At 43.6% G+C, this 27,895-nt stretch overlaps 2 protein-coding genes and 1 long non-coding RNA gene across 11 annotated transcripts in view; 1 reads left to right on the top strand and 2 right to left on the bottom strand.

The window, feature by feature from the left end:
* Positions 1-498: 498 nt before the first annotated feature.
* On the bottom strand, positions 499-19,839 carry cnot4a (CCR4-NOT transcription complex, subunit 4a). 5 transcript variants are annotated; one of them, XM_061917002.1, is made up of 13 exons: positions 19,573-19,839; positions 14,267-14,502; positions 7,154-7,351; positions 6,185-6,271; positions 5,611-5,712; positions 5,409-5,534; positions 5,201-5,325; positions 4,927-5,133; positions 4,786-4,840; positions 4,462-4,717; positions 3,674-4,210; positions 3,325-3,549; positions 499-2,149 (listed from the first exon to the last, which is right to left on the bottom strand). In XM_061917002.1, exons 2-13 carry the CDS (start codon positions 14,438-14,440, stop codon positions 1,815-1,817), a joined length of 2,427 nt encoding a protein of 808 aa, XP_061772986.1. In that variant the 5' UTR covers positions 14,441-14,502; positions 19,573-19,839; the 3' UTR covers positions 499-1,814. The 5 variants fall into 5 exon arrangements, with proteins under 5 accessions (XP_061772986.1, XP_061772988.1, XP_061772990.1 ...); XM_061917004.1 differs by having other exon boundaries at positions 3,674-4,207; XM_061917006.1 differs by having other exon boundaries at positions 3,674-4,144.
* LOC133563078 (uncharacterized) lies at positions 18,973-27,895 on the top strand. 2 transcript variants are annotated; one of them, XR_009808988.1, is made up of 3 exons: positions 18,973-19,421; positions 22,403-24,670; positions 24,767-27,895. It is a non-coding gene; the product is annotated as an uncharacterized LOC133563078 (long non-coding RNA). The 2 variants fall into 2 exon arrangements; XR_009808989.1 differs by having other exon boundaries at positions 18,977-19,421; positions 24,456-24,670.
* Positions 21,591-27,895, bottom strand: part of zgc:136858 (uncharacterized protein LOC678543 homolog) — a 31,981-nt gene continuing 25,676 nt past the window's right edge. For all 4 annotated transcript variants that reach the window (XM_061917007.1, XM_061917008.1, XM_061917009.1 and 1 more), the window contains 5 exons: positions 22,826-22,940; positions 22,614-22,751; positions 22,379-22,545; positions 22,233-22,315; positions 21,591-22,173 (listed from right to left, as the gene is read on the bottom strand). In XM_061917007.1, the coding sequence (XP_061772991.1) occupies positions 21,978-22,173; positions 22,233-22,315; positions 22,379-22,545; positions 22,614-22,751; positions 22,826-22,940 (699 nt within the window). In that variant the 3' untranslated portion in view covers positions 21,591-21,977. The remainder of the gene's footprint in view (positions 22,174-22,232; positions 22,316-22,378; positions 22,546-22,613; positions 22,752-22,825; positions 22,941-27,895) is intronic.

The following is a 27,895-nucleotide window of genomic DNA, read 5'->3' as shown; positions in this document are numbered from 1 at the left end:
GCGTCATCCTCCTTTTATCCTGAAGAGAACACTCACTAAGCAAGACCCTCCTCCTCCCACAGCTTGCTGACTCACTGGCCCTGGATTTTTGGTTTGTTGGCCTGACCGCATGAGTCCTCTGCTGGTGCCGCCTCAGCACCTACAACAAGAAGGGGTGACCATGTCCCCAGAAGGTCAGCCTCCAATCACAGCATAGTCAGTAACCTGAAACATCAAGTCAGTGCAGGGTCAAAAGTATTGGGACACCTGGTCATGCCACAGTAGGTATAGTCCTTGCATTCACAGCGTTGCTTTAATAAGACCGCATTATGTGTACAAACCACATGAAGAAATGTGAAGGTGAGGGTTTTACCTGGAGTTGCCCTCTGGTGGTGGTTCTGACTTTTCACTTTGCAGGGTAGTTTGCTGCCACCTAGTGGACAAGAGTTGACATGCTGTAGGGGATTTCAAGAGTTTAGACATGCATGGAGCACAAAAGAGCAAACAGCAGACAACAGACCTGGTCTGACTTTTCAGTTTTATTTAAGGTTCATTTTCTTCCAGACCTGCAGAGGACAGTCTACTTCCTTTTAAGCGCCTCAACTTATCGGTGTTCTTCCTCCTCCTTCTCCTCCTCCTCCTTTGTGACGTTACATTAAAACCCATTTTATAAGCGTTTTCTCCCGGATGAATTTGATCATTTTTGTGTCAATACTGTTAAACTGGGGACAGGTTAAAGGGGAGAAGACAAGACGGGTTAGAGAATTAAGACTTCTAAAAGAAGGCGTTGGGAGGTCAAACGGAGAAGCAAAAGAGAGAACAAAAGCGTGTGAGTGTCCCTACTACAGTACTTTGTGTTGTATTGCAGCACCTTCCTCAGGGTTGCCATAGTCACATACAATATTGCACGGTTTGGAGCAATCATGGACACGCCTCTTCTGCTCACCCCAGCTCCTTTCCCTCCTCACTCCCATGTTAAGGCCTCAATTAAGCCCTCACGCCTTGTTAGTTACTTGTAACGTCCTCCCGTCTAGTTCTTCCTCCATCTACGTGGTGGCGGTCCATGTTAGGGCTAGCTACTGCAGGTACCACACGGTGGCACTGGGAGTAACCAGTCTAACTCTCGTGCTTAGGATCGTGTGCCACCATCTCCCACCAGGACCGGCTCTCTGCCCTGTCGCGCTCGGGCACTCGCTCTATCCTCTGATACAGAGGTTCAGCCAAAATGTTCCCTGCGGCGGGACGGCGGCCGGTGGGAGCCCTGCACTAGAGGGAATGTGGGCCACGAGCCCACCTAACAGGGAGCCCATGCATAGCCGTCAACTCCCTAACCCACTTTCTGTATCGTCTTGGGTTCTGCGACCCTCCCCCGCTATCTTTTGCCGTGACTGTGAGGATCCTTGATTCACAGCTTGCTTCGTTCCTCCGCGGTGGCTTCGACTGTCCGATAATGCTTCACGCTTAAATGGTTAGTTACGTTTAAAAAGAAGACCTCACTTATGCTTAATTGACTCATTGTCAGTTTAAAATGTCACCGCCGGGTGCTCAGTGCTATAGCTGTCGCTTGTGCTCTCCATTATCGGTAAGCTGCACGACGGATCAAGCCCCCCTGCGTCTAGGTCTAAGGAGTGGTGATGGGAGCAGACGGAGGAGGTGCGGTGTGTCACAAACAAAAAAGGCCTTCAGGGTAGACAAAAAGGAAGGAGAAAAATAAGAAAGCATGTTAATCATTTTTCATTCTCTGCAGATTGATGTGTTTGGCTTTGAAGGGGCGGGGGGAGCAGGGTACATGGTGAGTGGGTATAAGGTGGTAGTGGGGTAAATGGAGTCTGTATTCAGTGACGGTCCACGGCGGCACTCTGTAGCAGCTCTGTGGCGGGCTGTACCGGGGGTCTGAAGGCGGTCTGGAAGCCTGGCGGAGGGGAGTGGAACTGGCTGGCGGGGTTGGCTGTGGCAGGGGGCAGGTAGGGGGACCAGCCGGCGGCGGCGGCTGCTCTGTGGTGAAGGGGGATGTGGCTGTCGAGGATGCCGCCGTGGAGGGGCTGGGGGTTGGGCACCACTGAACTGGCTGCACCGTCCATCTCTGTTAGCGCCTGCAGGGACTTGAGCCAGTGTGGCGGGTTGTCGTCCTGGAGACAGTCTAAACTGTTGCCTGCCGACGCAGGTATACCTGTGTACGTGGGGAGGGGGCAGGAAGGAGGGGGTGACAAATACACTCAATCAGACTGCAAAGCAACAGTAATTTTGTCTATGCTCCAAATCACGTTCCTAATCAAATACCAGCAAGCCTCTTCGAGTCGTGGTGTAAAGATGCAGATTACCACCAGTCGCTAAATTTCTCTTGTCATCCCATTGGGTTGAGTTTTTCCTTGCCTTGATGTGGGATCTGAGCCGAGGAGGTCGTTGTGGCTTGTGCAGCCTTTTGAGACACTTGTGATTTAGGGCTATATAAGTAAACTTTGATTGATTGATATCTTTTTAAGGGTGTGTTTGTGTTGTTGTTTTTTGGCCATTTCTTTCCAACAAGTTGGGCATGCTTAAAATAATCTTGCTCATTCGGTTTGAAGCCAAAATATTCCCACCCGAGAACATTTAGCCCTGCAATAATATTTTTTCTTTCCAATTTAGTTACCTTAGCGGCGTTTCTCACTAGCGAGTCACGACCAGCGAGGCTTGGTCGCTGTTGGAAGCGAGCGGTCCTGCCTCCACGCACAGTGACAAAGATTGTGGATAAGAGGGTTCACTTGCTTTATTTAATTCTGCCATCAAACGTACTCAGGTGCATGTAGGGAAACTTTTTGCACACTGTTTGAAAAGCGAGAGACGGAGAAAAACACGGGGACAAGGCAGTCTACTGCTGAGGAAAACTTACCGTTTTTATTTATCGTTAGATTAATTGATTATTGGCCGAGGCCGAATTGTGCAAATAGTCCAATAAACTCATCGTCAGTATTATTGCTGGCTTAGTAGCAGTTCGGGTCATGAGTTCTGTTGTGCAATCTCCTGGTTAATGGACCATGTGGTCAAAGAGATACACTTCTAAATCATTATTTCAGTTCAAAAACAGCATGGCCATGTAAAAGATATAGTGTGAATGAACTATAAATGATAAAAAGGGGTGAGACTAAAACTCTTCTTCCAACTCCTTTTCTGACATGTGGAAATATGTAAACATGATCATCAGATGAACTTTAATGTAAAATGTTAGGCATGTCCAGAAGCATTCCATGTTGTTAATTTGGTGAAATCAGAGTAAAGATAACAGAATAAGAGCCAATGTAGTCATCTTTGTATCTGGTAAAAGCAGGTTAACATCATCAAAATGAGAGGTTTTCATAAAAGTACCTGTGATGATGGCAGGGTCCATCCAGCTAGCTGTACTGTCCCAACTCAGGCTGTGTGAAATGCCTGCTGGTCCACCAATGTGGTTAACACTGTTGGAGGATGAGGAGGAAGAGGAGGAAGAGGAGTTTGGAAGGCCCCCGAAGTTGATATTAATGTTAGGCAGGAGAGCTCTGAGGCCATCTTGCCACTCTTTTACATTTAGACTTTCTATAGAGCCGCTGTTTTCTGCAAGAGGGGGAAAACACATGTGGGGTGTTGATCACAGAGTAGAGGCCAGCTAAGCAACGACAAGTGGAATGACTATGGTGGGGTGAAGGAACATGCAGACAGACTCCACAGCACACAGTACCTGAGATGGGGATCCCTCCTAGACCTGTGCTGTGCTGAGGAGGCAGATTCAGGTCCAAGAAATGACTGTGTGAGGCAGCACTGGCTGAGTGGTTCAAGTGTGTGAGGTTATTCCGCGAAGGGACGCCCATCCAGGGGTGTCTGGCCGATGGCTGTTGCTGCTGACTGGCCTGAGTGCCAGGGAAACTGAAGGAGCTGTAGATGGCTCTGTGGTGGAGCTGTGGGTGGAGGCGGGGTACTCCACTGGGGAAGGGGTGGGGAGCGCCGGTGATGCCTTTGGGGGGAAGGAGGCCGGGCCCGTGATTGTTCCCCTGTGGGAGAAGCCCCGGGGATGCGGGCCTTTGATCCTGCACCGACAACTCCTTCTCTATCAGGTCGGCCAGGGCTTTGCGGGTGACGTCGAAGGGGTCGAAGCCCAGGTCATCGTCCTGCTGTTTGCTGGACGAGCCAAAGCCAAAAGCTGCCTGCCAGTCTGTGGAGGACGACACTGGTATTGTGTCTGTCGCCAGATCAAAGATGGACGTTACTGGAGGTGCTACTGAAGTATAGAGAAAATAAAATAACTCACAGAATTTGGTTCGAATGGCAAGCAACATTAGTCAGGGTTGATCTTCTTTAAATTGGCTCTTCCAAACCGAATGTAGCAAATTAAAGAATGCCACATCCATCGAGTAACAGGATTTTAACTGGTTGTGAGTTAGATTTATTTTCCAATATAATTGTGGTTTTGTGACGATCATTTAGTGAGTCCAGAGAAAACTGCTCCAAACATTCAAATGGTCATTTTACCTGATGTGAAGAGGCTCTGTGGTTCAGGCGTCATGGGCCAGTCAGGATTGCTGCGGGAATTGCCAGGAAATGAGTGCAGACCACTGGGGAGGGGGTTGGGGTGTCGGAAGTTGCTGTTGTCCGAAAAGAGCGACTGCGACTCGGCCGCCGCGCCCTCAAAGGGTGAACGGGCTGTGAGGTCTAACACGCTGATGGGCACCACCAGGCTGGGCTTGGTTAAACCCGGGGGAGGGGACGGGGAGTCACTTGTGGGTATCTGGGGTGGGGAAAAAAGTACATCTGCTTGATTCTTTCTCTTTGGTAATGGTTATAAAATGATGGTACCTGTAAAGTCTCTCCATTCACCAAAGCAATGGACTCTGAAGGCTTGTCACTGGGACTGCGGGCACAGCATTGTGTGTCATTATAAGCATTGTGTCTCATTATAATAAAGAATGGCATTATTTTTTTCTTGGCCGGACCTACCTGTTGCTGTCACAGTTTGAGGAAAAGGGAGATAGGGCAGAGCACTGGCCTGGACCAAGCTCCGTATCTAGACCGTCTGAGGTGAGACCCTCCTGGTCTAGATAATCTAGCAGCGGCGGGGACTTGCGGTCCTCGGAAAGGCCATTGGCTAGTTTGCTGTGTCCTGACAACGTTGGCCACCCATCTTTACCATTGCTATTGTTGGTTCTATAGCGCGAAAAAGCAAATGTATTAGATGAAGGCAACAAAGGATCAATAAATGATACAAACCCACCTCTGTGTTGAGCCTGATTTACTCTTTGACTTTTCTGTTCCACATGATGGAGGTTGTAAAAAGCTAGGGTTCAATTTATACAGGTCTTGGAGGAGTTTTTGCTCATACTCTTGATGTTTTCCTGCCTAAAAACAAGATGCAAAATGGCATAACGTTAACGTAAATGAACAACTTAGACAGGTAATAAAGCACTTTCGATGATTATTACCTGCATTTCTTCTTTTGTAAAGCTCGCTGCTTCATCACCAAGCTCATGTAGATACATACAATCAGGTTTAGGACACTGCATACTTTTCAGAAAGTAACTGCAGTACTTTGTTGTGCCTAAAGAAGCCTGCACATGGGAGAATGGCAGAACATTCAACAACACACTACAGCGCGTGGTGAAGTCACCCGGCGTGCCACGTTACCTTGAGTGTTCTGCCATCTACCACCACGTTGTTCACACACTGTATTGCCCGGAGGGCATCTTCAGAACGGACGTAGGTGACATATGCACTGGCGCTCGGCCCCTGAACCAGTGGAGGTATGAACATTGAACTAATCAGAATGATGCAGTGTTGTTGGTTTGCATTGGAAAAACAAGAAATACATGTACAACCACAGTGTGTGGTGCTGAGGAAGACACACAGAGAGAGTGACACAGAGAGAGTGACAGAGAGAGTGACACAGAGAGAGAGAGAGAGAGAGAGTTTTGTCTACTCCAATTTAGCAAATAGCTTAGTAGGTTTTAGTTCCCTGCTTGGTTAAGTTTAAACTTTTACAGTCAAAATGTCATCTGAAAAAAGAGCAACTTTTAGAGCAACTTCAACCTCTGAGAAAAGATGACGTGCTACTAGACGTGTTCAGTAAGTCGGACCTGTTTATACACTAACTGCAGTCATGTCACCAGTGCGCCTTAGTGGTACAAAATATGTACACATTCCAAACAAAAACTTAAAACATCCTGCTAACTGCAGGAGAGAAGGCACAGAGTGAACTCACCTGTGAACCTGCGTAAGATGTACTATTGTTGATGACCACTTTATGGATCTTCCCAAATCTCCCAAAATACTCTGGTCGTTTTAAGACCTGCGTGTAGGGCGAAAAACACACAGCACCATTATTTATGATTTTACAAATAAAATGCTCCCTTTTATGCAAAAAAAAAGTGACTTTTTATTGATGTGTAACACTACCGTGTCTTTAGAGTGTTTATGAGCAGTAAACGTGACAAAAATCGACCATCTCTCTTAATTGTTTGCACCACTTTTGAAAGGAAAGGTGCTTGAGTCTGAAGGAAATACGGTCAACGGCTCCTCTTGGACAAGATATCGTCTTATTGTCCCAGAGCTAGATGAGCCCACTCTACCTTATTCCCACCACTTCAGGCTTCACTGCAAATCTTAAAATAAAGCCTGGATCTCTGCCAACACTCCATCAGTGAGGGCTTTTATTCTATTGTATTTACCTTCAGTCAACATGCTAACCTAGCATAATGTTGCTGTTAAAATATAACATTGGCACTGTAGCTTACATAACTATGCAAGTGTTGCTGTTCCACTTTTATGTGATATGTTGCATAAATTACATGGGACTAGTAAAGAGTTATAAAAAGTGGATTTGACGCTTCTAGGAGACACTCATGGACAAACATTTTGTCAGCACGAAAGCTACAGAGAGACTGATGTTTTCCAGCTAAAGTAGGCTTTGATAAAAGCACTTTTAAAGTATCTAAATTATCATATTTTGGACAACATATTCCGATACACGTTTTTTTGAACTGGGACCTCTGAGACTCATTGATGCAAAATAAATTGTTAAAAAAAGGGTATAGTAATAATAGACCTTAAAGCTTTTCTCACTGCCACTGTAAAATGTCTTAATGTATCTGAAAGATAGATCATTGAGTTTTGACGTATTGATCCATCAATGTAGTAGATTGGTCACATTGTTGCCCACTTGTGTGCTCACCTCTGGGTCGGCGAGGCGCTGCGAAAGGCCCACCACAAACACTAAGTTTCTCTGGACCACTCGGACACTGGCCAAGTGCTTGCGGTTCTCTGTCACCTTCTGCTTCTTTTCGTTCTGTTTCTGCTTTTTTTCGTTCTTTATCCTCTGGATCTCCTCTTGTGACAGAGGCTTGTACACAGCGGGGTCCTCTGGGTATGGCTGCACGAAAGAAGAGTCGAGCGTTATGCATGATAAGTCTGGGAGTCTTTTCATTGACTTTATAACTGAGGCTGTGAGATGTTGAAGATCAAGCTAAACGTACATTCTCTACCAATTGTTTCATTGTCCAAATTCTAGCGGTGTGACTATGCACTCAACTCACCAGGCAGTACACAATAGATATAGTTGCGTCCATGATAAATTGGCGCCACGTTGGTTTTTGGATGGTATTATTTATCATTTACTTCTGTTCACTGCTTTTGTTTTACCTCTCTTTTTGAAAATGGAGCTGTCCTGTGCTTTTTATGCTGTGATTATGTACGGGTTGCGGCGTGTCTTCATGTTACGACATTCTGTGTATGTGTTGGAGGCCAGCAGTTAGCACTCAGAGTAGCTCTAAGTTTGTGAATAAAACAGCTCGTTAAGACAACTGGATACTTATTTTATTGTTACATTGACACGTTACACTCCAGACCATACTTTTGTTTTTGCTAGTCTTGTTTTAAAGCAACAATCTCAACAGTATGTAACGCTACTTCTGCACATGTTGAATGGGGTGGAGAGAGCAGCAAGGCAACCGCTTCATTCAAAGACTATTAAATGTAGTCCCCCTGCACCACCAAAGTATAGCTGACATCAAAGATTTGCACAGTAAGGATCATTTTGGAAAATGTGTTTTCATGCGCTACAATCTGAATAACTTTCGGCATCAACCACACGTCTCGATCGGAATGAAATGATCTGAAAGTTTGTGATCGGATCAAAATATTCCAAATGGCGTATACACATGAAGCATTTTTAATCCGATTAAATGTGTCCATGTGCATATAGCTGGAGAGTTTGGTGAAAAAGCCAGTCAGTGTAAAGAAAATAGTGTGCGCTCACAGAAAGTGTGGTTAAATAAATCGCCAAAGACATGCTGGCTTTTAATACTGTTGAAAAACTAGCATTTCTAAAAATGAGGCAAACATTTGACAGACATGTCATGTCGGTGTTAGTCAATCAAAAGTTGTTTTTTTTGCATATGACCTGTTCATTCATCACTACCTTTACCTACATGTTTAAAATTGAAGTGCAACTTTGTTTGTCAATACCTTATTTAGCTGTTTTATTTATTGTTTTGGTAGTGTATTTTTAAGGGCCCCCCACACGTTCCTTAATATATTTTATTGCTTCTGGTTGTGATTTTCATTCGAGTGCAACATTTTGCTAACAGACAAAGTATATTTTATTATTTGTTTACAAGATTTAAAAGTTTACATTCAAATTAAAACGCTAAAATATGTGAGAAATACTTGTTCATTGTATTTGAAAGGCTATTCATGCAGTATTATTTTTTATCACACCAGTGGTTAACTTGGTCTAAAAAAATAATGGCAATAATATTGTTTATCAACAATAATTTGTAGGTCAATGTATGTATCGTCAAGCAAAATGTGGTATCAGCCCAGGCCGAGTTGCAACATAACAAAATGTGGAGAAAGTGAAGCACTTTCAGATGCACTGTAGGCCAACGTTTGCTGTTACATGCTTACTGAAAAAATGTGTATTGCAAAAAGTGAAGAGGTGTTTGTGATTTAACACTTTTACGCAACTTCCATCCAATAATATGACTATATACCAGGGTGATTACGCAGGGTTTCCCACACATTTATTTGTGGCGGCCCGCCACGAAAGAATTACGGCCGCCACAAATAAAAATATACATATATTTTTTTTTCTTCCGGTTTTTGACTCGCTCGACCGCTCATAAAAGCAATGGGACTCTGTCTGTGAATGGAGCTTGTAGTTACATATTATATAAATATTATATAAATATGTACATAAAGTGTTGTAATTATATTCCAACTCCGCGTTCTTCTTGGTCATCGCCGCCGCCGCTGCCACCGTCCCCAACCCCCCCCTCCCGCCACCAGACCACACCACCACAAATAGATGCCTGACCTGTGGGAAACACTGTTACGGTTACTAAAACTTAGGGCTGGACGATATATGGAGTTTGTAAGGTATATCGATATATTTTTAAACAAAATATGAATCAAGAAAATAGCGGAATATAATTTATTTCACGTTAAAATGACCAAACAGCGCTTATTTGTTGTGTTCCTTGATTCTCCCACGCTTCTCAAAACTCCATGGCTACTAAACCCCTCCCCTTCATCCTTCCAAGACAGGCTTGCACATATAAGAACATCCATGATTGGTTGGTTGTTTACTATGATGAGTCACCATTGGTTGAGGTTAGGGCCAATCAGAGGCAAGATAGAGCGGGTCATGGAGCCAGGAAGTGAAATCACAACAGGTATCCCAAATAACGAGGAGAGAGTCGTAAAAGAGAAAAAGGAATATTCAAGATTTATATATTAAAAGAACTAATGGAAGATGGCAGAGGGATTGTCTTCTTTAGATGTTTCTTTTAGTGACGTAGACCATGTCCAGGAAACCCACAATGTTGGCCACATTTGGACAAATGTATGATAAAACATTCATTTCACTTGTTTACCATGTAAGCACAAATCTAAATTTTTCTCCAGTTGCCAGGAGGAATGCTGCCTAAAATGCATGCCGAAGTGAAGAAGATGATAGCCACACAAAAAAGTCAAGTCACTTACTTGGCGCTGACCAGAACCGTACAAGTGTCACAGTCTATTACATCCTCCACTGGGAATTAAAAAGTGCCTGCTTGCAAATGTATTCTTTTTTTAATCAGAGTTTGATACATGTATTATTTGCACAGCTATGTACTTATATTATATACATTTACAATATTTTCCTATTTTATTTATGTTGTGTAATTCTGTGCTAGTTAAACAGTTTATTTTCTGTGCTGTTAATTCCATCTTGACTAACAGGCTTTACAGTACACTTGTCATTCACTTCAATTTCACTGAATGTCACTCAAAAATTAGTATCATTATATGAGTACTTTCACCCGAAAATATCTCCAGATATATATTGAATATATTGAAAGACATGCACCTGGGGATAGGTTGATTGGCAACACTAAATGGGCCCTAGTGTGTGAATGTGAGTGTGAATGTTGTCTGTCTAGCTGTGTTGGTCCTGCGATGAGGTGGTGATTTGTCCAGGGTGTACACTACCTTCCGCCCAATTGTAGCTGAGGTAGGCACCAGCGCCCCCCGTGACCCCAAAGGGAATAAGCAGTAGAAAATGGATGGATGGATATATTGAATATCCAGTTTAAGTAAAAATATATTGATATACTTTTTCATCCATATCACCCAGCCCTACTAAGACTGATAGCATGAGGAATCTTCCTTTTCATTCCCGGGGAATATGAATGTGCAGTCTAGGACTACGTTTACACTGCAGGCCAAAGTGGACCAAATTTGATTTATTTAAAATCGTATTTTTTCCGGCTGACTGTTTGATTTACAAGTAAAATGTGATCTTTATCAGACTTCAGTGTAAACGCGCCCAGGCCTCAATGTGGCCTGGACGTCACTTGCAAATGCAGTTTGATAAAGTGAAAAAAAAACTTGACTGGATTCCGCAAATGAACAAGGAAGTCGCTGCTAGCCGATAAAACATAGGCGCCCACAGATCAGCGTGTTATTGGGTTTGTGTCGAGGAAGTAGGCACATGATGGAAAAAAGGCGAAAAGAAGAGGAAGAAGGGAATTGCTAATTGCATTCATGAATGACATAGCTCCACCAAAGATGGCGTAAGAGCCACAAACAGGTGGCATTGCCATTTAGAATGCAGTTACATTTGAAAAGATCAGGCTCAGACTACCTCCTGATGCGGCCCAAAGCTGATGCCAAAATATGAGATTTGAAGCACTTTGGAGCAAAATACCCGATCTGTGTCACTTGAGGGCAAAACAATGACGATTAGGGGCTGATTTTTCTCCTCTGACCGGAACTACCGTATTTTTCGGAGTATAAGTCGCCCTGGAGTATAAGTCACACCTGCCGAAAATGCATAATAAAGAAGGAAAAAAACATATATAAGTCGCACTGGAGTATAAGTCCCAATTTTTGGGGAAATGTATTTGATAAAACCAACACCAAGAATAGACATTTGAAAGGCAATTTAAAATAAATAAAGAATAGCGAACAACAGGCTGAATAAGTGTACATTATATGACGCAAAAATAATAAAATAGAATAGAATAGACTTTATTGTCATTATATTTGCATATAACGAGATTAAAGACTCCAACTTAAGGTGCGGTTGTGGGAACAAATATGGGTTAAAATAAATAAGATGTAATAAGGGAAACATTAACAATTGAAATAAACACACTACTATCCAATAAAAATAACAAGCAATCACAACTGAGAAGGTGCCTGGTAAGTTAACGTGACATATTATGGTAAGAGTCATTCAAATAACTATCACATATAGAACATGCTATACCTTTACCAAACAATCTGTCACTCCTAATCCATAAATCCCATGAAATCTTATACGTCTATTCTCTTATGTGAATGAGCTAAATAATATTATTTGATATTTTATGGTATTGTTTTAATAATTTCACACATAAATCGATCCAGAGTATAAGTCGCACCCCTGCCCAAACTATGAAAAAACTGCGACTTATAGCCCGAAAAATACAGTACTTGGTACCAACACACAATTTGCAATTTCTGCCCTCTTAAACACATTTAATGAATGTAGCCTTGGGTGAAGTATTTCAACCTTGCAAACGTGGTTTACCCTAAGACGGGTGTCAAACTCATTTTAGATCGGGGCCGAAGTGGTAAAATCAGGGAACGATAACCTAAAAATAAATACGACTACAGATTGTTTTTTTTGTTAAAAATAGAACAAGCACATTCTGAAAATGTACAAATTGTTTTTTTTACACTTACATGTCGCAGTTAATAGTATTCTTTCTTTATTTGTCGTTATTTATACTTTCTGAATAAATTACGTGATAATGTTCATCAGTCAACTCATTGGTGTTAATTTTCAATCGATCAAGATAAAAAAATATCAAAATCAAATTACAGGATGGTATTTATGTAGTTTGCTCATTTTCCTCGACTAGTGCACTAACATAATGTGGTTTATTTTGTAGCATATGTGGTAGAAATGTCAGGGATTTAACCCGGGGCCTCATCCTGTTCGTGACGCCAATTTTATGTGGTCGAAAAGTCGGGGATTTAACCCTAGGTTTCTGGCTCATTTGTATACCAAGCAAACTCATCTGGCGGGCCGGATAAAACCTGTTCGAGGGCCTGATCTGGCCCACGGGCGGTACGTTTGACACCCCTGCCCTAAAAGCTTCGCACGAGTCCGCCATTCTTATTCAGTTTTAGTCAATAAGTTCTTTTTTTTAATTATCTATCCTTTTGTTGTGGGGCTGACTGGCTCGTACATCCACATACATCCTCCGCTGTTGCCATTTCTAATACAAAGTAGCATATAATTCTAACTTATATCTATCAGTGGTATCAATATGGAAGCACTAATAACTACAACATGGCTGACAGGGAGCAGACGCAGTGAAAGGAGGGTTTCGCCACGGAAGAAAGTTTGTTCAAAAACACGACGCATTCTGAAGTCAGAAAGCGGTTTTAAGATGTAAAACCAAATCTATGCAAACTTTTGACCAAAGCACCACCATTATTTGTTATATAGATCACAAAGAAGTATTTTACATGTAGAGAAAAACAATCATAGTACAGTATAACCACTTTTAAGTGATCACAGATTTTCAGTATGGGAATAGAAAGATATGCTATATTTCTCTGAAATTTGAGCAAGTGATTGTTAATCTTGCACCATCTTTGGCTAAAGCGTGTGAAACAAGAAAACAGTAACATAGGGGGTGTGTCTTAGTCGGAAGCGTCTAATAAAAAAACAAGACGACTTTTCTCTACAGGACAAAAATGGTCACATTGTAATCTCATACTACAAGATGTGACCACACACCTTCATTATAAAACTTTCAGACTTGCATTGACTGGAATCAGATAGTGATAACGTCCACTTTTTTAAATGAAGGAGAAAATAAGTCCTCCTTTCTGTCCAATACCACATGAAAGTTAGTCCAGCTTCCATACTCCTTTTTATACACTTTACAAGAAATACATTGGCGGCAAACTCCGTAGCTGTTGCTAACTTGTGCGCGCTAGCTTTCTGAGACTCTTATTTTGTTAGCACAGGCAGGATGAAGCAGAGCTTTTATTGTGAAGATAGGAACTGTACCGTCGGTCTTTTGTATTTTGAGGGCAGGTACGACACGAGAATCTGTTGATATAAAAAGTGATTCTGGCCTTCCTGTCGGTTGTTTTTCTTAATAATGATGTGGCAGCAAACAGATCCTCTCACAAGACCCTCGGGTGCCGTGAATGTCAATCAAGTGACCAAAGTTACGTCTTGGTGAAGATTGATGATCCATCATTTTTAGCTCCATTTTTTAAATGCCTGGCTGGCGATGGACTGACACACCCTCCTCCATCCACCGCTAGCTTGCCATCCATTAATGGGCAAACCCCGTACTATACTTTTGCTGTGGTAGTGTGGGCACCCGTGTGTTGCAACATTTTGATTTTATAGCACGCCAGTTGTTCTTTTTTAAACTTTTCTTGATACTTTTTCTGCTCAATACAACCACTTACTTAGTAAAACAAATATATACAGACAAAATGGACCAATACTGCATCATAGCTGCCAATGTTAAACATTAAATGTACAGTAAATATTAATGTTTAACCTTGGAATATCTCTTCAACCATTTTGTACCGGCGCCAGCGCCCCCCGCGACCCCAAAAGGGAATAAGCAGTAGAAAATGGATGGATGGATGGATGGATGGGTTCCCCACGGGACATTTTCAAAACGCTATCAAATCCGAGGTGGACACGCGTCACCCAACTGACTGAGAGGGGACTTTAAAAGCTCCACTGTATTTCCCATTACGACGATATTCTCCTTCTCACCTTTCTGCAGGCGGGGCAAAGGCCGTTCTCGTCCGTGCGTATGCGATGCCAACAGAAGCGGCAGATCTGGTAGCCGCAGGTGCAGGGGAAGAAGTTGACGTCGTCGATCTCCAGCGGCTCCATGCACAGGGGGCACTCCATGGGGTCATCCTTCATGTCGGGGCTATGGGACATCCTATGACGGGCGCGGCAGTGAGGCTGAGCGTTGTCGGAAGGGGTGGTCGCAAAACACAGAGCTATGGGAAGAAAAACATTGAGACTAACCCCAGAGATAAACTTTGTAATGTTTTAATCTTACAATGTGGTCCAATAAGGGTGCAAACAAGGCGGACGCGTGAGAGACTGGCTTTAAAACACTCCTCATGGTCAGCGCATCTAACATTATGCTACGAAATGCGATGAAATCTCTCACGGTAGGTGCAGAATGCCCACATTTAGAATACTTTTGACAAGAACAAGTAAGTTTGATCATATTATGCCTATACTGGCTCACCTGCACTGGCTTCCTGTGCACTTAAAATGTGACTTTAAGGTTTTACTACTTAGGTATAAAATACTACACGGTCTAGCTCCATCCTATCTTGCTGATTATATTGTACCATATCAGCCGGCAAGAACTCTGCCTTCAAAGAACTCCGGCTTATTAGTGATTCCCAGAGCCCAAAAAATGTCTGTGGACTATAGAGCATTTTCTATTGGGGCTCCAGTACTGTAGAATGCCCTCCCGGTAAGTTAGAGATGCTACTTCAGTAGAAGCATTGAAGTCTCATCCTAAAACTAGTTTGTATAGCCTTTAAATAGACCCCCCTTTTAGACCAGTTGATCTGCCGACTCTGACTATTATGTTAGATCTTCTATGGACTAGACTCTCACACTATTATGTTAGATCCACTATGGACTGGACTCTCACACTTAACTAGATCCACTATGGACTGGACTCTCACTATTGTTAGATCCACTATGGACTGGACTCTCACACTATTATATTAGATGCACTATGGACTGGACTCTCACACTATTATGTTAGATCCACTATGGACTGGACTCTCACACTATTATGTTAGATCCACTATGGACTGGACTCTCACACTATTATGTTAGATCCACTATGGACTGGACTCTCACACTATTATGTTAGATCCACTATGAACTGGACTCTCACACTATTATGTTAGATCCACTATGGACTGGACTCTCACAATATTATGTTAGATCCACTATGGACTGGACTCTCACACTATTATGTTAGATCCACTATGGACTGGACTCTCACACTATTATGTTAGATCCACTATGGACTGGACTCTCAGACTATTATGTTAGATGCACTATGGACTTGATTCTCACACTATTATGTTAGATGCACTATGGTCCCGAGTTTGTGTGCGAGGTCCCCACATCTTCGGTCTCCTCCAAGGTTTCTCATTGTCATCCCATTGGGTTGAGTTTTTCCTTGCCCTGATGTGGGATCTGAGCCGAGGATGTCGTTGTGGCTTGTGCAGCCGTTTGAGGTTCTTTTGATTTAGGGCTATATAAGTAAACATTGATTGATTGAATACACCACTGAGGGTGATTGTGTATAAATAACGTGGTGTTTTTTTTTGCGCCACTTAATGCGTGGACAACTGCTTGCCAGAGTCCAATGCAGATACATATACAAAAATAAAACAAATGAAACATGTGACAGCAATTGGCTTAAAGGGCTACTGAAAGCCACTACTACCGACCACACTGTCTGATAGTTTATATATCAATGATGAAATATTAACGTTGCAACACATGCCAATACGGCCGGTTTAGTTTACTAAATTGCAATTTTAAATTTCCTGCTAAGTATCCTGTTGAAAACGTCGCGGAATGATGAAGCGTATGACGTCACCGGTTGTAGCGGACATGTTCTTCCAGCACCGATCACGGCTAAAAGTAGTCTGCTTTATTCGCATAATTACGCAGTATTCTGGACATTTGTGTTGCTGAATCTTTTGCAATTTTATCAATTAATAATGGAGACGTCAAAGAAGAAAGATGTAGGTGGGAAGCGGTGTATTGCAGCTGCCTTTAGCAACACAAACACAGCCAGTGTTTCCTTGCTTACATTCCCAAAGGTGAAGCTTTACTATGGAACAGAGCGGTCAAGCGAACATGGTTTTCTACCACATGTCAACTGGCAGGTTTCAGTGAGAAAATTGTGGTAATAAGTCGGCTCTTACCGTGGACATGAGCAGAGCTTGCGTCCTCCTGCAGCTGCGGACTCTCTTACCTCCTCCCACCGGAGACACTGGCGGTCACCACACCCGTGGCTACACACCTCTGACTTTCAGGTACCATATACCGTATTTCCTTGAATTGCCGCTGGGCATGTAATATGCGCCTGCCTTGGACTACTGCCGGGTCAAACTTGCTTCTCAAAATTATTAGCGCATGCTTACTATTACCGCCGGGTCAAATTCGTGGTGTTACGAGTGACACTTCCCCTGTCGTAATTTTCAAAATGGCGGAGGCAGCAAGGTCGGCAATCTTTACCACTCAAAAAGCTATTTTGACCTATTTCACAACAACAACAATGGGAGCCTCAAAACTCTTTTGAAATGTATAATGAAATTACACAGCATAAAGAGTTTATTTTGCTTGTACTATTGTGTAAACCAGGGGTCTTGTTCATCAGCCACACCGGTTACACTGAAGGTTGTAATATAAACAAGTTTAACACTCTTACTAATATGTGCCACACTGTGAACCCACACCAAACAAGAATGACAAACACATTTCTAGAGAACACCGGCTCTGTAACACATTATAATCGCAACATAAGAATTACCCAGAATGCAATGCATCAATAACTCCTACTGCTTATATTATACACCCCGCTAGGACCAACCCCCCCCCCCCCCTTCTGTGCGTCGGTTTAGGTGGGCGAGGTTTGGTGCTAGCGGGGTGTATAACATAAGCAGTGAGAGTCATGGATGCATTGCATTCTGGGTAATTGTTATGTTGCGATTATAATGTGTTACAGAGCCGGTGTTCTCCCGAAATCTGTTTGTCATTCTTGTTTGGTGTGGGTTCACAGTGTGGCACATATTAGTAAGAGTGTTAAAGTTCTTTATATCACAGCCTTCAGTGTAACTTGTATCACCCAGTATGCCTTCCAATCTCATCCGTGTGACGATAGAAGCAGAGAAATGCATGTGTCAATTGAAGCTTATTCCAAGCCTTCAGTGCTGAAAAGAAATAACCGTAATAACGTGTTTTTTTTATTAAATGTGCTCTTCGTGATGGTATCCTCACATCACTCTCAATTTTTTAAAGCATGCCATTGGCAAGCGCAGGGGTGAGAAGAGGTTTTAAAGTAATTAGCGCCTGCTTACTATTACTGCATGCCTTGAATAGGTGCAGTAGTGAGAAGAGGTTTTAAATAAATTAGCGCACCGGCAGCTATTCAAGGAAATACAGTAATCTCACTAAAACACTAGTAACACAATAAGCAGATAAGGCATATTCCAGAATTATGCTAGTAAATGTGTCTAATAACATCTGAATCGCTCCCACTGTCCTCGTCTTTTTTTTTCTCAAGTCCTTCACTGTCACTTTCCTCATCCACAAATCTTTCATCCTCGCTCAAATTAATGGGGAAATCGTCGCTTTCTCGGTCCGAATCGCTCTCGCTGCTGGTCGCCATGATTGTAAACAATGTTCAGATGTGAGGAGCTCCACAACCCGTGACGTCACGCGCATTTCGTCTCCTACTTCCGGTACAGGCAAGGCTTTTTTATCAGCACCAAAAGTTGCGAACTTTATCACCGATGTTCTCTACTAAATCCTTTCAGCAAAAAATATGGCAATATCGCGAAATGATCAAGTATGACACATAGAATGGACCTGCTATCCCCGTTTAAAGGCCTACTGAAATTAGATTTTCTTATTTAAACGGGGATAGTAGGTCCATTCTATGTGTCATACTTGAGAGTCCACAGCTGCCTCTTTGACAGGTGCAAGAGGAACGACGCAAGCTATCCGCTCATGTCTACAGTAAGAGCCGACTTATTAGCACAATTTTCTCACTGAAACCTGCCGTTTGACATGTGGTAGGGAACTATGTTCGCTTGACTGCCCTGTTCCATATTAAAGCTTCGCCGTCATCTTTAGGGAATGTAAAAAAAGAAACACCGGCTGTGTTTGTGTTGCTACAGCCGGCCGAAATACACCTCTGTCCACCAACAGCTTTCTGCTTTGCGGCCTCCATTATGAATTGAACAAATTGCAAAAGATTCAGCAACAAAGATGTCCAGAATACTGTGTAACTATGCGATTAAAGCAGAAGACTTTTAGCCGTGATTGGTGCTGGAAGAAAATGTCCGCTACAACCGGTGACGTCATAATTCCGCGACGTTTTCAACAGGACACTTCGCCGGAAATTTAAAATTGCAATTTAGTAAACTAAACCGGCCGGATTGGCATGTGTTGCGATGTTAATATTTCATCATTGATGTATAAACTATCAGACTGCATGGTCGGTAGTAGTGGCATTTCAGTAGGCCTTTAAATAAGAAAATCTCATTTCAGTAGGTCTTTAAAATACACTTTGCACGACAATAGTCAAGTGAATGAAGAAAAGCGACGAGCGCCTGATGAGTCGTACCTTCTGACAGATGTTATATTTGACCACCACAAGCTAACATTGGCCGCGACTCGGATAAAAGAAGCTGCCCTTTAAATAGGAAGCGTGGGAGTCAACATTGAAACTGGGCACAGGAGTTTCAAGACGACGCCGACAGTCAACACTTTATAAACACGGATGACACGGCGTGACGTTTCCGCCCTGACTTGCTGACAGCTTCGCTTGATGGTCGCCGGCGCGGCTAGCATGCTAACGTGAACACAGCTAGCATGCTAACGTGGCTAGCATGCTAACATTTACACAGCTAGCATACTAACGTGAACATAGCTAGCATGCTAACGTTAACACAGCTAGCATACTAACGTGAACACAGCTAGCATGCTAGCACGCTAACGTGAAAACAGCCGGGATTCGGACTTAACGACGCGGCCTACGGGACCTAACACGGAGCTAGACGCTGAGCTGCCCGCGGTAGGAACGTCTGACAGCGGCCTTATTCAGCCAGGAAAGACATGTAGTCTTCGGGATCCTCGGCAGCCGGTAGGTATGTATTCGGGGACATCTGTCCTTGGTCGAGCAGAGGGAAAGTGGCGGCTAAGCTGGCCGAAGTTATCGTCACTTACCCGGTCCTGTTTAGCCGAAGTTAGCGTCACTTACACGGTCCTATTTAGCCGAAGTTAGCGTCACTTACCCGGTCCCGAAGACTCCAACACAGACAGCCAAATTGGGCGGGGACTGCGAGCCAACGTAAATGTGAAAATGTCCAAAATATCTCTTAAGAGGTGAGTCCGTGTAGCCGCGGGCGTGCTGTCTGGTCGCAGATAAAAAGACTATAAAGGTGTTTCTGCCCCTGTCTTTTCTTGGCTGTTGAGGAGACAATTTGACGCTCAAACCACCATCTTAGCTAGCATTAAAGTAAGGGAGGAGGGAGTGGGGCAAGTACCACAGTGCCACTGAGTTTGCGCGGAGTGCTGCATTTTGGGAGATGGAGTTCTTTTAATTCTTTTTTTTTTTTAATCCAAGAATTCTATATGTTGATAATGAAATATTTTTAACAGGTTGTTACAGGACATTAAATACCAAATCACTTCCACTGTTTACGGATATTGAGATCAATTATTATGTTATGACAAAATAATTACCCCGCCTTTATGCATGATCCATTATTTCGTATTTACCCCCTTTCATGCGCACATATATACATCCATCCATCCATTTCCTACCGCTTATTCCCTTTTGGGGTCGCGGGGGGCGCTGGCGCCTATCTCAGCTACAATCGGGCGGAAGGCGGGGTACACCCTGGACAAGTCGCCATCTCATCCCAGGGCCAACACAGATAGACAGACAACATTCACACTCACATTCACACACTAGGGCCAATTTAGTGTTGCCAATCAACCTATCCCCAGGTGCATGTCTTTGGAGGTGGGAGGAAGCCGGAGTACCCGGAGGGAACCCACGCATTCACGGGGAGAACATGCAAACTCCACACAGAAAGATCCCGAGCCTGGATTTGAACCCAGGACTGCAGGATCTCCGTATTGTGAGGCAGACGCACTAACCCCTCTGCCACCGTGAAGCCCACAATTAGTTTCCTCAGTTCCCAAACGTTTATTGAGTGTTGTTAAAAGAAAATGTGATGTAACTCAGTGGTGAACATGCCCTTTCCCAACTACTTTGGCACGTATTGCAGCCATGAAATTCTAAGTTAATTATTGTTTGCAAAAAAAAAAAAGTTTATGAGTTTGAACATCAAATATCTTGTCTTGTCACACATATACAGTGGTGCAAAAAAATAGTTAGTCAGCCACCGGTTTTGCAAGTTCTCCCACTTAAAATGATGACAGAGGTCTGTAATTTTCATCATAGGTACACTTCAACTGTGTGAGACAGAATGTGAAAAAAAAATCCAGGAATTCCCATTGTCGGATTTTTAAAGAATTTATTTGTAAATGATGGTGGAAAATAAGTATTTGGTCAACCATTCAAAGCTCTCACTGAAGGAATAAGGTTTTCGCTCAAAATCGCACGATACATGGCCCCATTCATTCTTTCCTTAACACGGATCAATCGCCCTGTCCCCTTAGCAGAAAAACAGTCCCAAAGCATGATGTTTCCACCCCCATGCTTCACAGTAGGTATGGTGTTCTTGGGATGCAACTCAGTATTCTTCTTCCTTCAAACACAACGGGTTGAGTTTATACCAAAAAGCTCTGTTTTGGTTTCATCTGACCACATGGCATTCTCCCAATCCTCTGCTGTATCATCCATGTATCCATTTTAGTATACACTCAACTCGTCGTGTTTGGAGGAAGAAGAATACTGAGTTGCATCCCAAGAACACCATACCTACTGTGAAGCATGGGGGTGGAAACATCATGCTTTGGGGCTGTTTTTCTGCTAAGGGGACAGGATGATATATATATATACATACATATATATATATATATATATATATATATATTTATTCATTTTGCATCCATGCATTAGGCATACCAGTGATTCTAAAATGAAAGGCCTTCATTATTCACATCATATTCCTAAGTACGATTGCACAAAAAAATTAAGCAGAAAACTGCAGTAGAAATGTCGGGGGTTTAAACCGGGGCCTCATCCTGTTCGTAACGCCAATTTTATGTGGTGGCCTGTACAGTGACGCCAATTTTATGTGGTCGAAATGTCCAAATCTCAAACAGGAACAATAGAGAGTTTGTTACAACAGTTTTAATTACTCACAATCAGATAGTACAAAGTTGGATTGAATCGATATGAAAACAGACAGTGTCTCCGGAGACAAAAGATGGTGACCCTCATGAAATGAATTAATAAGAGTGCACCTCAGGCTTGGTCTTCCCTTTTTATTTATACGCTCCATGATGGCCTGATTTGTATCATAACAACTTATGTAACTGTCCAATGTTCAGGGTGACTTGACCTCTTGGGTCGTGTCACCCCACCAACTTGTTCAGGGTATCTTGACTTCTCATGTCGTGTCCCTCCCAATGCATTTAGTTTGGAGGTAACCCTAAGACAGAAATTTTCCACTACAAAACCAATCCTTGTTTTTTTTCTCCTGCCTATAACGTACAAATATTTTCAGTCAATCCACAAGAATCTGGGTGGGGGCCAGCTGTGATGGGGAACCCGGTGGGGGTCCACAGAGTGTGCTGTCAGCACGTGGGCAATGGGGTGTGGCGATGCGAGGGACAGGCGCGCGGCCAAGAGACCCATGCGAACACAGGTGTCCGTGTCTTGACCCTGGACCATCCCCGCCATCAGGGCACCTGCAAGACTGCACACATGACCGTGATGACTTCTTCTTCAAAGGCCGACAGAGACGTTGTCGTCTACCTATCTCCTGCTCCTGAGACGTTAATTGTCTCCCGTGCTGCTACCTTCAGAGCTGGGTAGTGGACGGCACACAGCTTTCTCTCCTCCAAACACAGCAGATGATATGTTACAAGCATCTCTATTCATCCATTGATGCCCGGTCTCACCTTCTTGTCTGTCCTGGGCTGCAGGCGGACTGAGCCTGCGTGATGCTCCCCGCACACCAACACCCCATGCGCCCCCAAGGTCACCACCAGGCAGTGGATGTGCTCCAGAAGGGGGCGTGAGAGAGCCACGGCCAGACTCACCAGCTGCTCCAAGGAACTTGGGAGCACTATCGAGTCCACCAGAAGACAACCTGAGCCCCCGTCCTCACTTTTGTGTTGATGATGCAGACCTTACCTTCGGGCGTCTGGAGGCCCAGCGTTTTGTTCATGGTGCACAGCTCCGCCAAATTTGGGGAGGTGTAGGCCAACGACTTCCAGGCGTCTGACAGGAAAGGCTTGCTAGCCTTTTCGGAATCAGTGGGCTCATACCAAACTGAGTAGAGATAGAGCGTCCTTATTTCACAATAGCTGCGGTGGAAGGTCAACCTTTCGTTCTCGAAGCCGTACCATTGATGTTGTGCTCTTTGGCCAGGGAGCAAACGTATCTGATGGTGGAAATGGGTATGTTTCCATCAAGGCAAACCAATGTAGACGATAAAAGCTGCTCCTTGAACTGGGACACCTACAGGAAGACAGGAGAAGACATGAGCTTAAATAACACCACTGCATATTTTACACCAGTGATGTACCATATGTCCCGGCAAGAAATCTGCCTTCAAAAAACTCCGGCTTATTAGTGATTCCCAGAGCACAAAAATAAGTTGGCGGGCTGTAGAGCGTTTTCTATTCGGGCTCCAGTACTCTCGAATGTAACAGTTAGAGATGCTACCTCAGTAGAAGCATTTAAGTCCCATCTTAAAACTCATTTGTATATTCTAGCCTTTAAATAGACCCCCTTTTAGACCAGTTGATCTCCCCTCTCTTTTCTTCTCTGCTGTCCAAAGTCGAGACCCAGGGTGGACCACTCGTCTGTGCATCGGTTGGGGCCGTCTCTGCGCTACTGACCTGTCTCTGCTCAGGATGGTCTCCTGCTGGCCCCATGATGGACTGGACTCTCACTATTATGTTAGATCCACTATGGACTGTACTCTCACACTATTATGTTAGATCCACTATGGACTGGACTCTCACAGTATTATGTTAGATCCACTATGGACTGGACTCTCTCACTATTATGTTAGATCTACTATGAACTGGACTCTCACTATTATGTTAGATCCACTATGACCTGGACTCTCACACTATTAACTAGATCCACTATGGACTGGACTCTCACACTATTATGTTAGATCCACTATGGACTGGACTCTCACAGTATTATGTTAAATCAACTATGGACTGGACTCTCACAGTATTATGTTAGATCCACTATGGAATGGACTCTCACAGTATTATGTTAGATCCACTATGGACTGGACTCTCTCACTATTATGTTAGATCCACTATGAACTGGACTCTCACTATTATGTTAGATCCACTATGACCTGGACTCTCACACTATTAACTAGATCCACTATGGACTGGACTCTCACACTATTAACTAAATCCACTGTGGACTGGACTCTCACACTATTAACTAGATCCACTATGGACTGGACTCTCACACTATTAACTAGATCCACTATGGACTGGACTCTCACACTATTAACTAGATCCACTATAGACTGGACTCTCACCCTATTATGTTAGATCCACTATGGACTGGACACACACTATTATCTTAGATCCACTATGGACTGGACTCTCACTATTATGTTAGATCCACTATGGACTGTACTCTCACACTATTATGTTAGATCCACTATGGACTGGACTCTCACAGTATTATGTTAGATCCACTATGGACTGGACTCTCACTATTATGTTAGATCCACTATGGACTGTACTCTCACAGTATTATGTTAGATCCACTATGGACTGGACTCTCACAGTATTATGTTAGATCCACTATGGACTGGACACACACTATTATGTTAGATCCACTATGGACTGGACTCTCACTATTATGTTAGATCCACTATGGACTGTACTCTCACACTATTATGTTAGATCCACTATGGACTGGACTCTCACAGTATTATGTTAGATCCACTATGGACTGGACTCTCACAGTATTATGTTAGATGTTACGTTTCAGACCCCTGCCAGCGCCGCTCGTCCATCTGTGCGCCACTCGGGACACGCCCACGGGCGCACACATCCAGGAACGAGCCGCGCGCGTCCCCGCCCCGCAGCAGCCGCCAGCTGCAATCAGTCACCTGCAAACTTCACACCTGATGGTAATGACGGAGCTGCCTTTATAGACCTGGACAACCTGCCATCACTCGCCGGATTATAGCCATCTGTACCTGAGTAAGCATCATGTGTCTGGCTTCCATCACGCGTACTCGCTCTTCCCCTGCGACTTCCGTGTTTCTGTTGTCTGATGCTCTTGTTGTCTTCCCGCAGCTCTTCCCGTGTTTCTCCTGGATCCCCTGTTGTTCCCCTTGCCTCCCGGACTGCCTTTTGGATTCTCGACCTCCCGCTTGGACACGTTTTCTCACGGACTTCCGCGTTACTTCACTCTCGTCAACATTTTGTTAAGACATCCTTCAGCTAATCTACACACATAGCCTTACACTATACACACTTGAGTTTTGGTCAGACTTCATTTCCTTGGTTTATTCATTAGCAGTATTAGTATTATTATTATTAGTAGTAGTAGTAGTAGTAGTAGTAGTAGTAGTAGTAGTAGTACAGATTTATCTATATATTTACTATATATGATCTTTGGACAGGGCTTCACGGTGGCAGAGGGGTTAGTGCGTCTGCCTCACAATACGAAGGTCCTGCAGTCCTGGGTTCAAATCCAGGCTCGGGTTCTTTCTGTGTGGATTTTGCATGTTCTCCCCGAGAATGCGTGGGTTCCCTCCGGGTACTCCGGCTTCCTCCCACTTCCACAGACATGCACGTGGGGATAGGTTGATTGGCAACACTAAATTGGCCCTAGTGTGTGAATGTGAGTGTGAATGTTGTCTGTCTATCTGTGTTGGCCCTGTGATGAGCTGGCGATTTGTCCAGGGTGTACCCCGCCTTCTGCCTGATTGTAGCTGAGATAGGCGCCAGCGCCCCCCGCGACCTCGGTAGGGAATAAGCGGTAGACAATGGATGGATGGATGGAATCTTTGGACATACTGCCACCTGGTGTTCGTTTGCCGTCACCTCCCCTTTAGTCAAACATAACATTAGATCCACTATGCACTGGACTCTCTCACTATTATGTTAGATCCACTATGAACTGGACTCTCTCACTATTATGTTAGATCCACTATGACCTGGACTCTCACACTATTAACTAGATCCACTGTGAACTGGACTCTCACACTATTAACTAGATCCACTGTGAACTGGACTCTCACACTATTAACTAGATCCACTGTGAACTGGACTCTCACACTATTAACTAGATCCACTATGGACTGGACTCACACACTATTAACTAGATCCACTATAGACTGGACTCTCACACTATTATGTTAGATCCACTATGGACTGGACTCTCACACTATTATGTTAGATCCACTATGGACTGGACTCTCACACTATTGTGTTAGATCCACTATGGACTGGACTCTCACACTATTGTGTTAGATCCACTATGGACTGGACTCTCACACACACTATTATGTTGGATCATTACCATGAATTGATTAACGTGGACCCCGACTTAAACAAGTTGAAAAACTTATTGGGGTGTTACCATTTAGTGGTCAATTGTACGGAATATGTACTGTACTGTGCAATCTACTAATACAAGTCTGACATCTGCGGTCCCCACCAAGGTTTCTCATTCTCATCCCATTGGTTTGACATTTTCCTTGCCCTGATGTAGGATCTGAGTCCAGGATGTCATGGTTTGTGTAGCCCTTTGGGACACTCATGATTTAGGGCTATATAAGTAAACTTTGATTGATTGATTTATTTCAAGAAAGTGGATCATAGATCTGTTTCTGTGCTTCACAGGTCATTGCCAGGTCAAAAAAATATGAAAATAGTCATGTGCTTTTATGTTGAAGGGTAATTTTTTTTTTTTGGTGAAGAAGGAGCTGAGCCGGAAGGCAAAGCTCTCAATTTCCCGGTGGATCTACATTCCCATCCTCACCTATGGTCATGAGCTTTGGGTCATGACCGAAAGGACAAGATCACGGGTACAAGCGGCCCGAATGAGTTTCCTCCCCCGGGTGGCGGGTCTCTCCCTTTAGAGATAGGGTGAGGAGCTCAAAGTAAAGCCGCTTCTCCTCCACATGGGATGGTCAGGATGCCACCCGCCTCCCTAGGGAGGTGTTTAGGGCACGTCCGACCGGTAGGAGGCCACGGGGAAGACCCAGGACAGGTTGGGAAGACTATGTCTCCCGGCTGGCCTGGGAACGCCTCGGGATCCCCCGGGAGGAGCTGGACCAAGTGGCTGGGGAGAGGGAAGTCTGGGCTTCTCTACTTAGGCTGCTGCCCCCGCGACCCCACCTCGGGAGAAGATGGATGGACATATTTTTTCACAGTCGGGTGTCATCTCTTTAAGTTTGATTACAATGTTCAATAGTGCTATTTTGAATCCAACACAGTTGCTCAATAGTCTCCTGTTATTTTAATGTAAAATGTGTTATGTTTCCTATCAGTACTCAATGTTTAAGTGGCATGTACTTCACCAAGCTGGTGCGCTTGTTAAGTGCACTTTGTGTTCAATTTCACAGAGAAATATTATCACACTTTGTGTTAAGTTTTAATTGATATATTTTGTTTCTGTGAGTTCGGTGTTTCAAAACAAAGCTTTGACAAGGAACTCAGCGAGAGACTTTATTAAAAGCAATAACTCTTGTTGTTTGAGATAGCAAGTAGTGACCAAAGGTGGTGGTCTTGAAATATTCTGTAAACTTGTTTTGCTGCATTATTTTCCTCAAATTCTAGTATAAGACTTTTGAGAAATGTGTCTAGAAACATCTCCGCAATTTGTGTAGCTGTTTTTTTTTGTTCAGGGGTCCTGCAGCTAAACTATTTGATAACCACTGCTTTTGACCACTGACGCTATTTTGATGACCACAGATCTGCTGTGATGACAAACGTTTCATTGATCAACTGTAAACCATGGCGCTTCTACAGAAACAATTCATCCCAGTCCGTGGATAACAGTAGAGCCCATAGATTTCAGAACACGACAGGGCTTCTGAACTGCATAACAAAGAGGGCCACAGTTTCAAGAGCCCAAGGACTCAGGGGCCAGACATCAAAATCTGGATGTTTTTTTATAAAGTGATTCACAGGTTACATTCCTTTTAGACTGTGTTGACTTACTTACAAAGTAAACACATGAGCTTTCACACTGCACTGGCAATAAATTCATTATTCAGCCCTAACTAATCATTTCCAGCGTGTACAGCTGGACAGATAGTTAACAGCATGAAGAAACAGAAGCTAAGTTTTGTTGAAGATTGATGTTTCGTCTTTTGAATATTTGTTCTTCCTTAGTTGTATTTCTCTACTTTAGCTTCCATTATTCAGGTTTGTAAGACTGAATATATAAACATTACAAAAGTATAAATTCAA

The sequence above is a fragment of the Nerophis ophidion genome, linkage group LG12, assembly GCF_033978795.1.
Source record: "Nerophis ophidion isolate RoL-2023_Sa linkage group LG12, RoL_Noph_v1.0, whole genome shotgun sequence".
NCBI classification, from domain to species: domain Eukaryota; kingdom Metazoa; phylum Chordata; class Actinopteri; order Syngnathiformes; family Syngnathidae; genus Nerophis; species Nerophis ophidion.
Note: the sequence above shows the minus strand (reverse complement) of the source record. Positions and strands in the feature narration are given on the sequence as shown.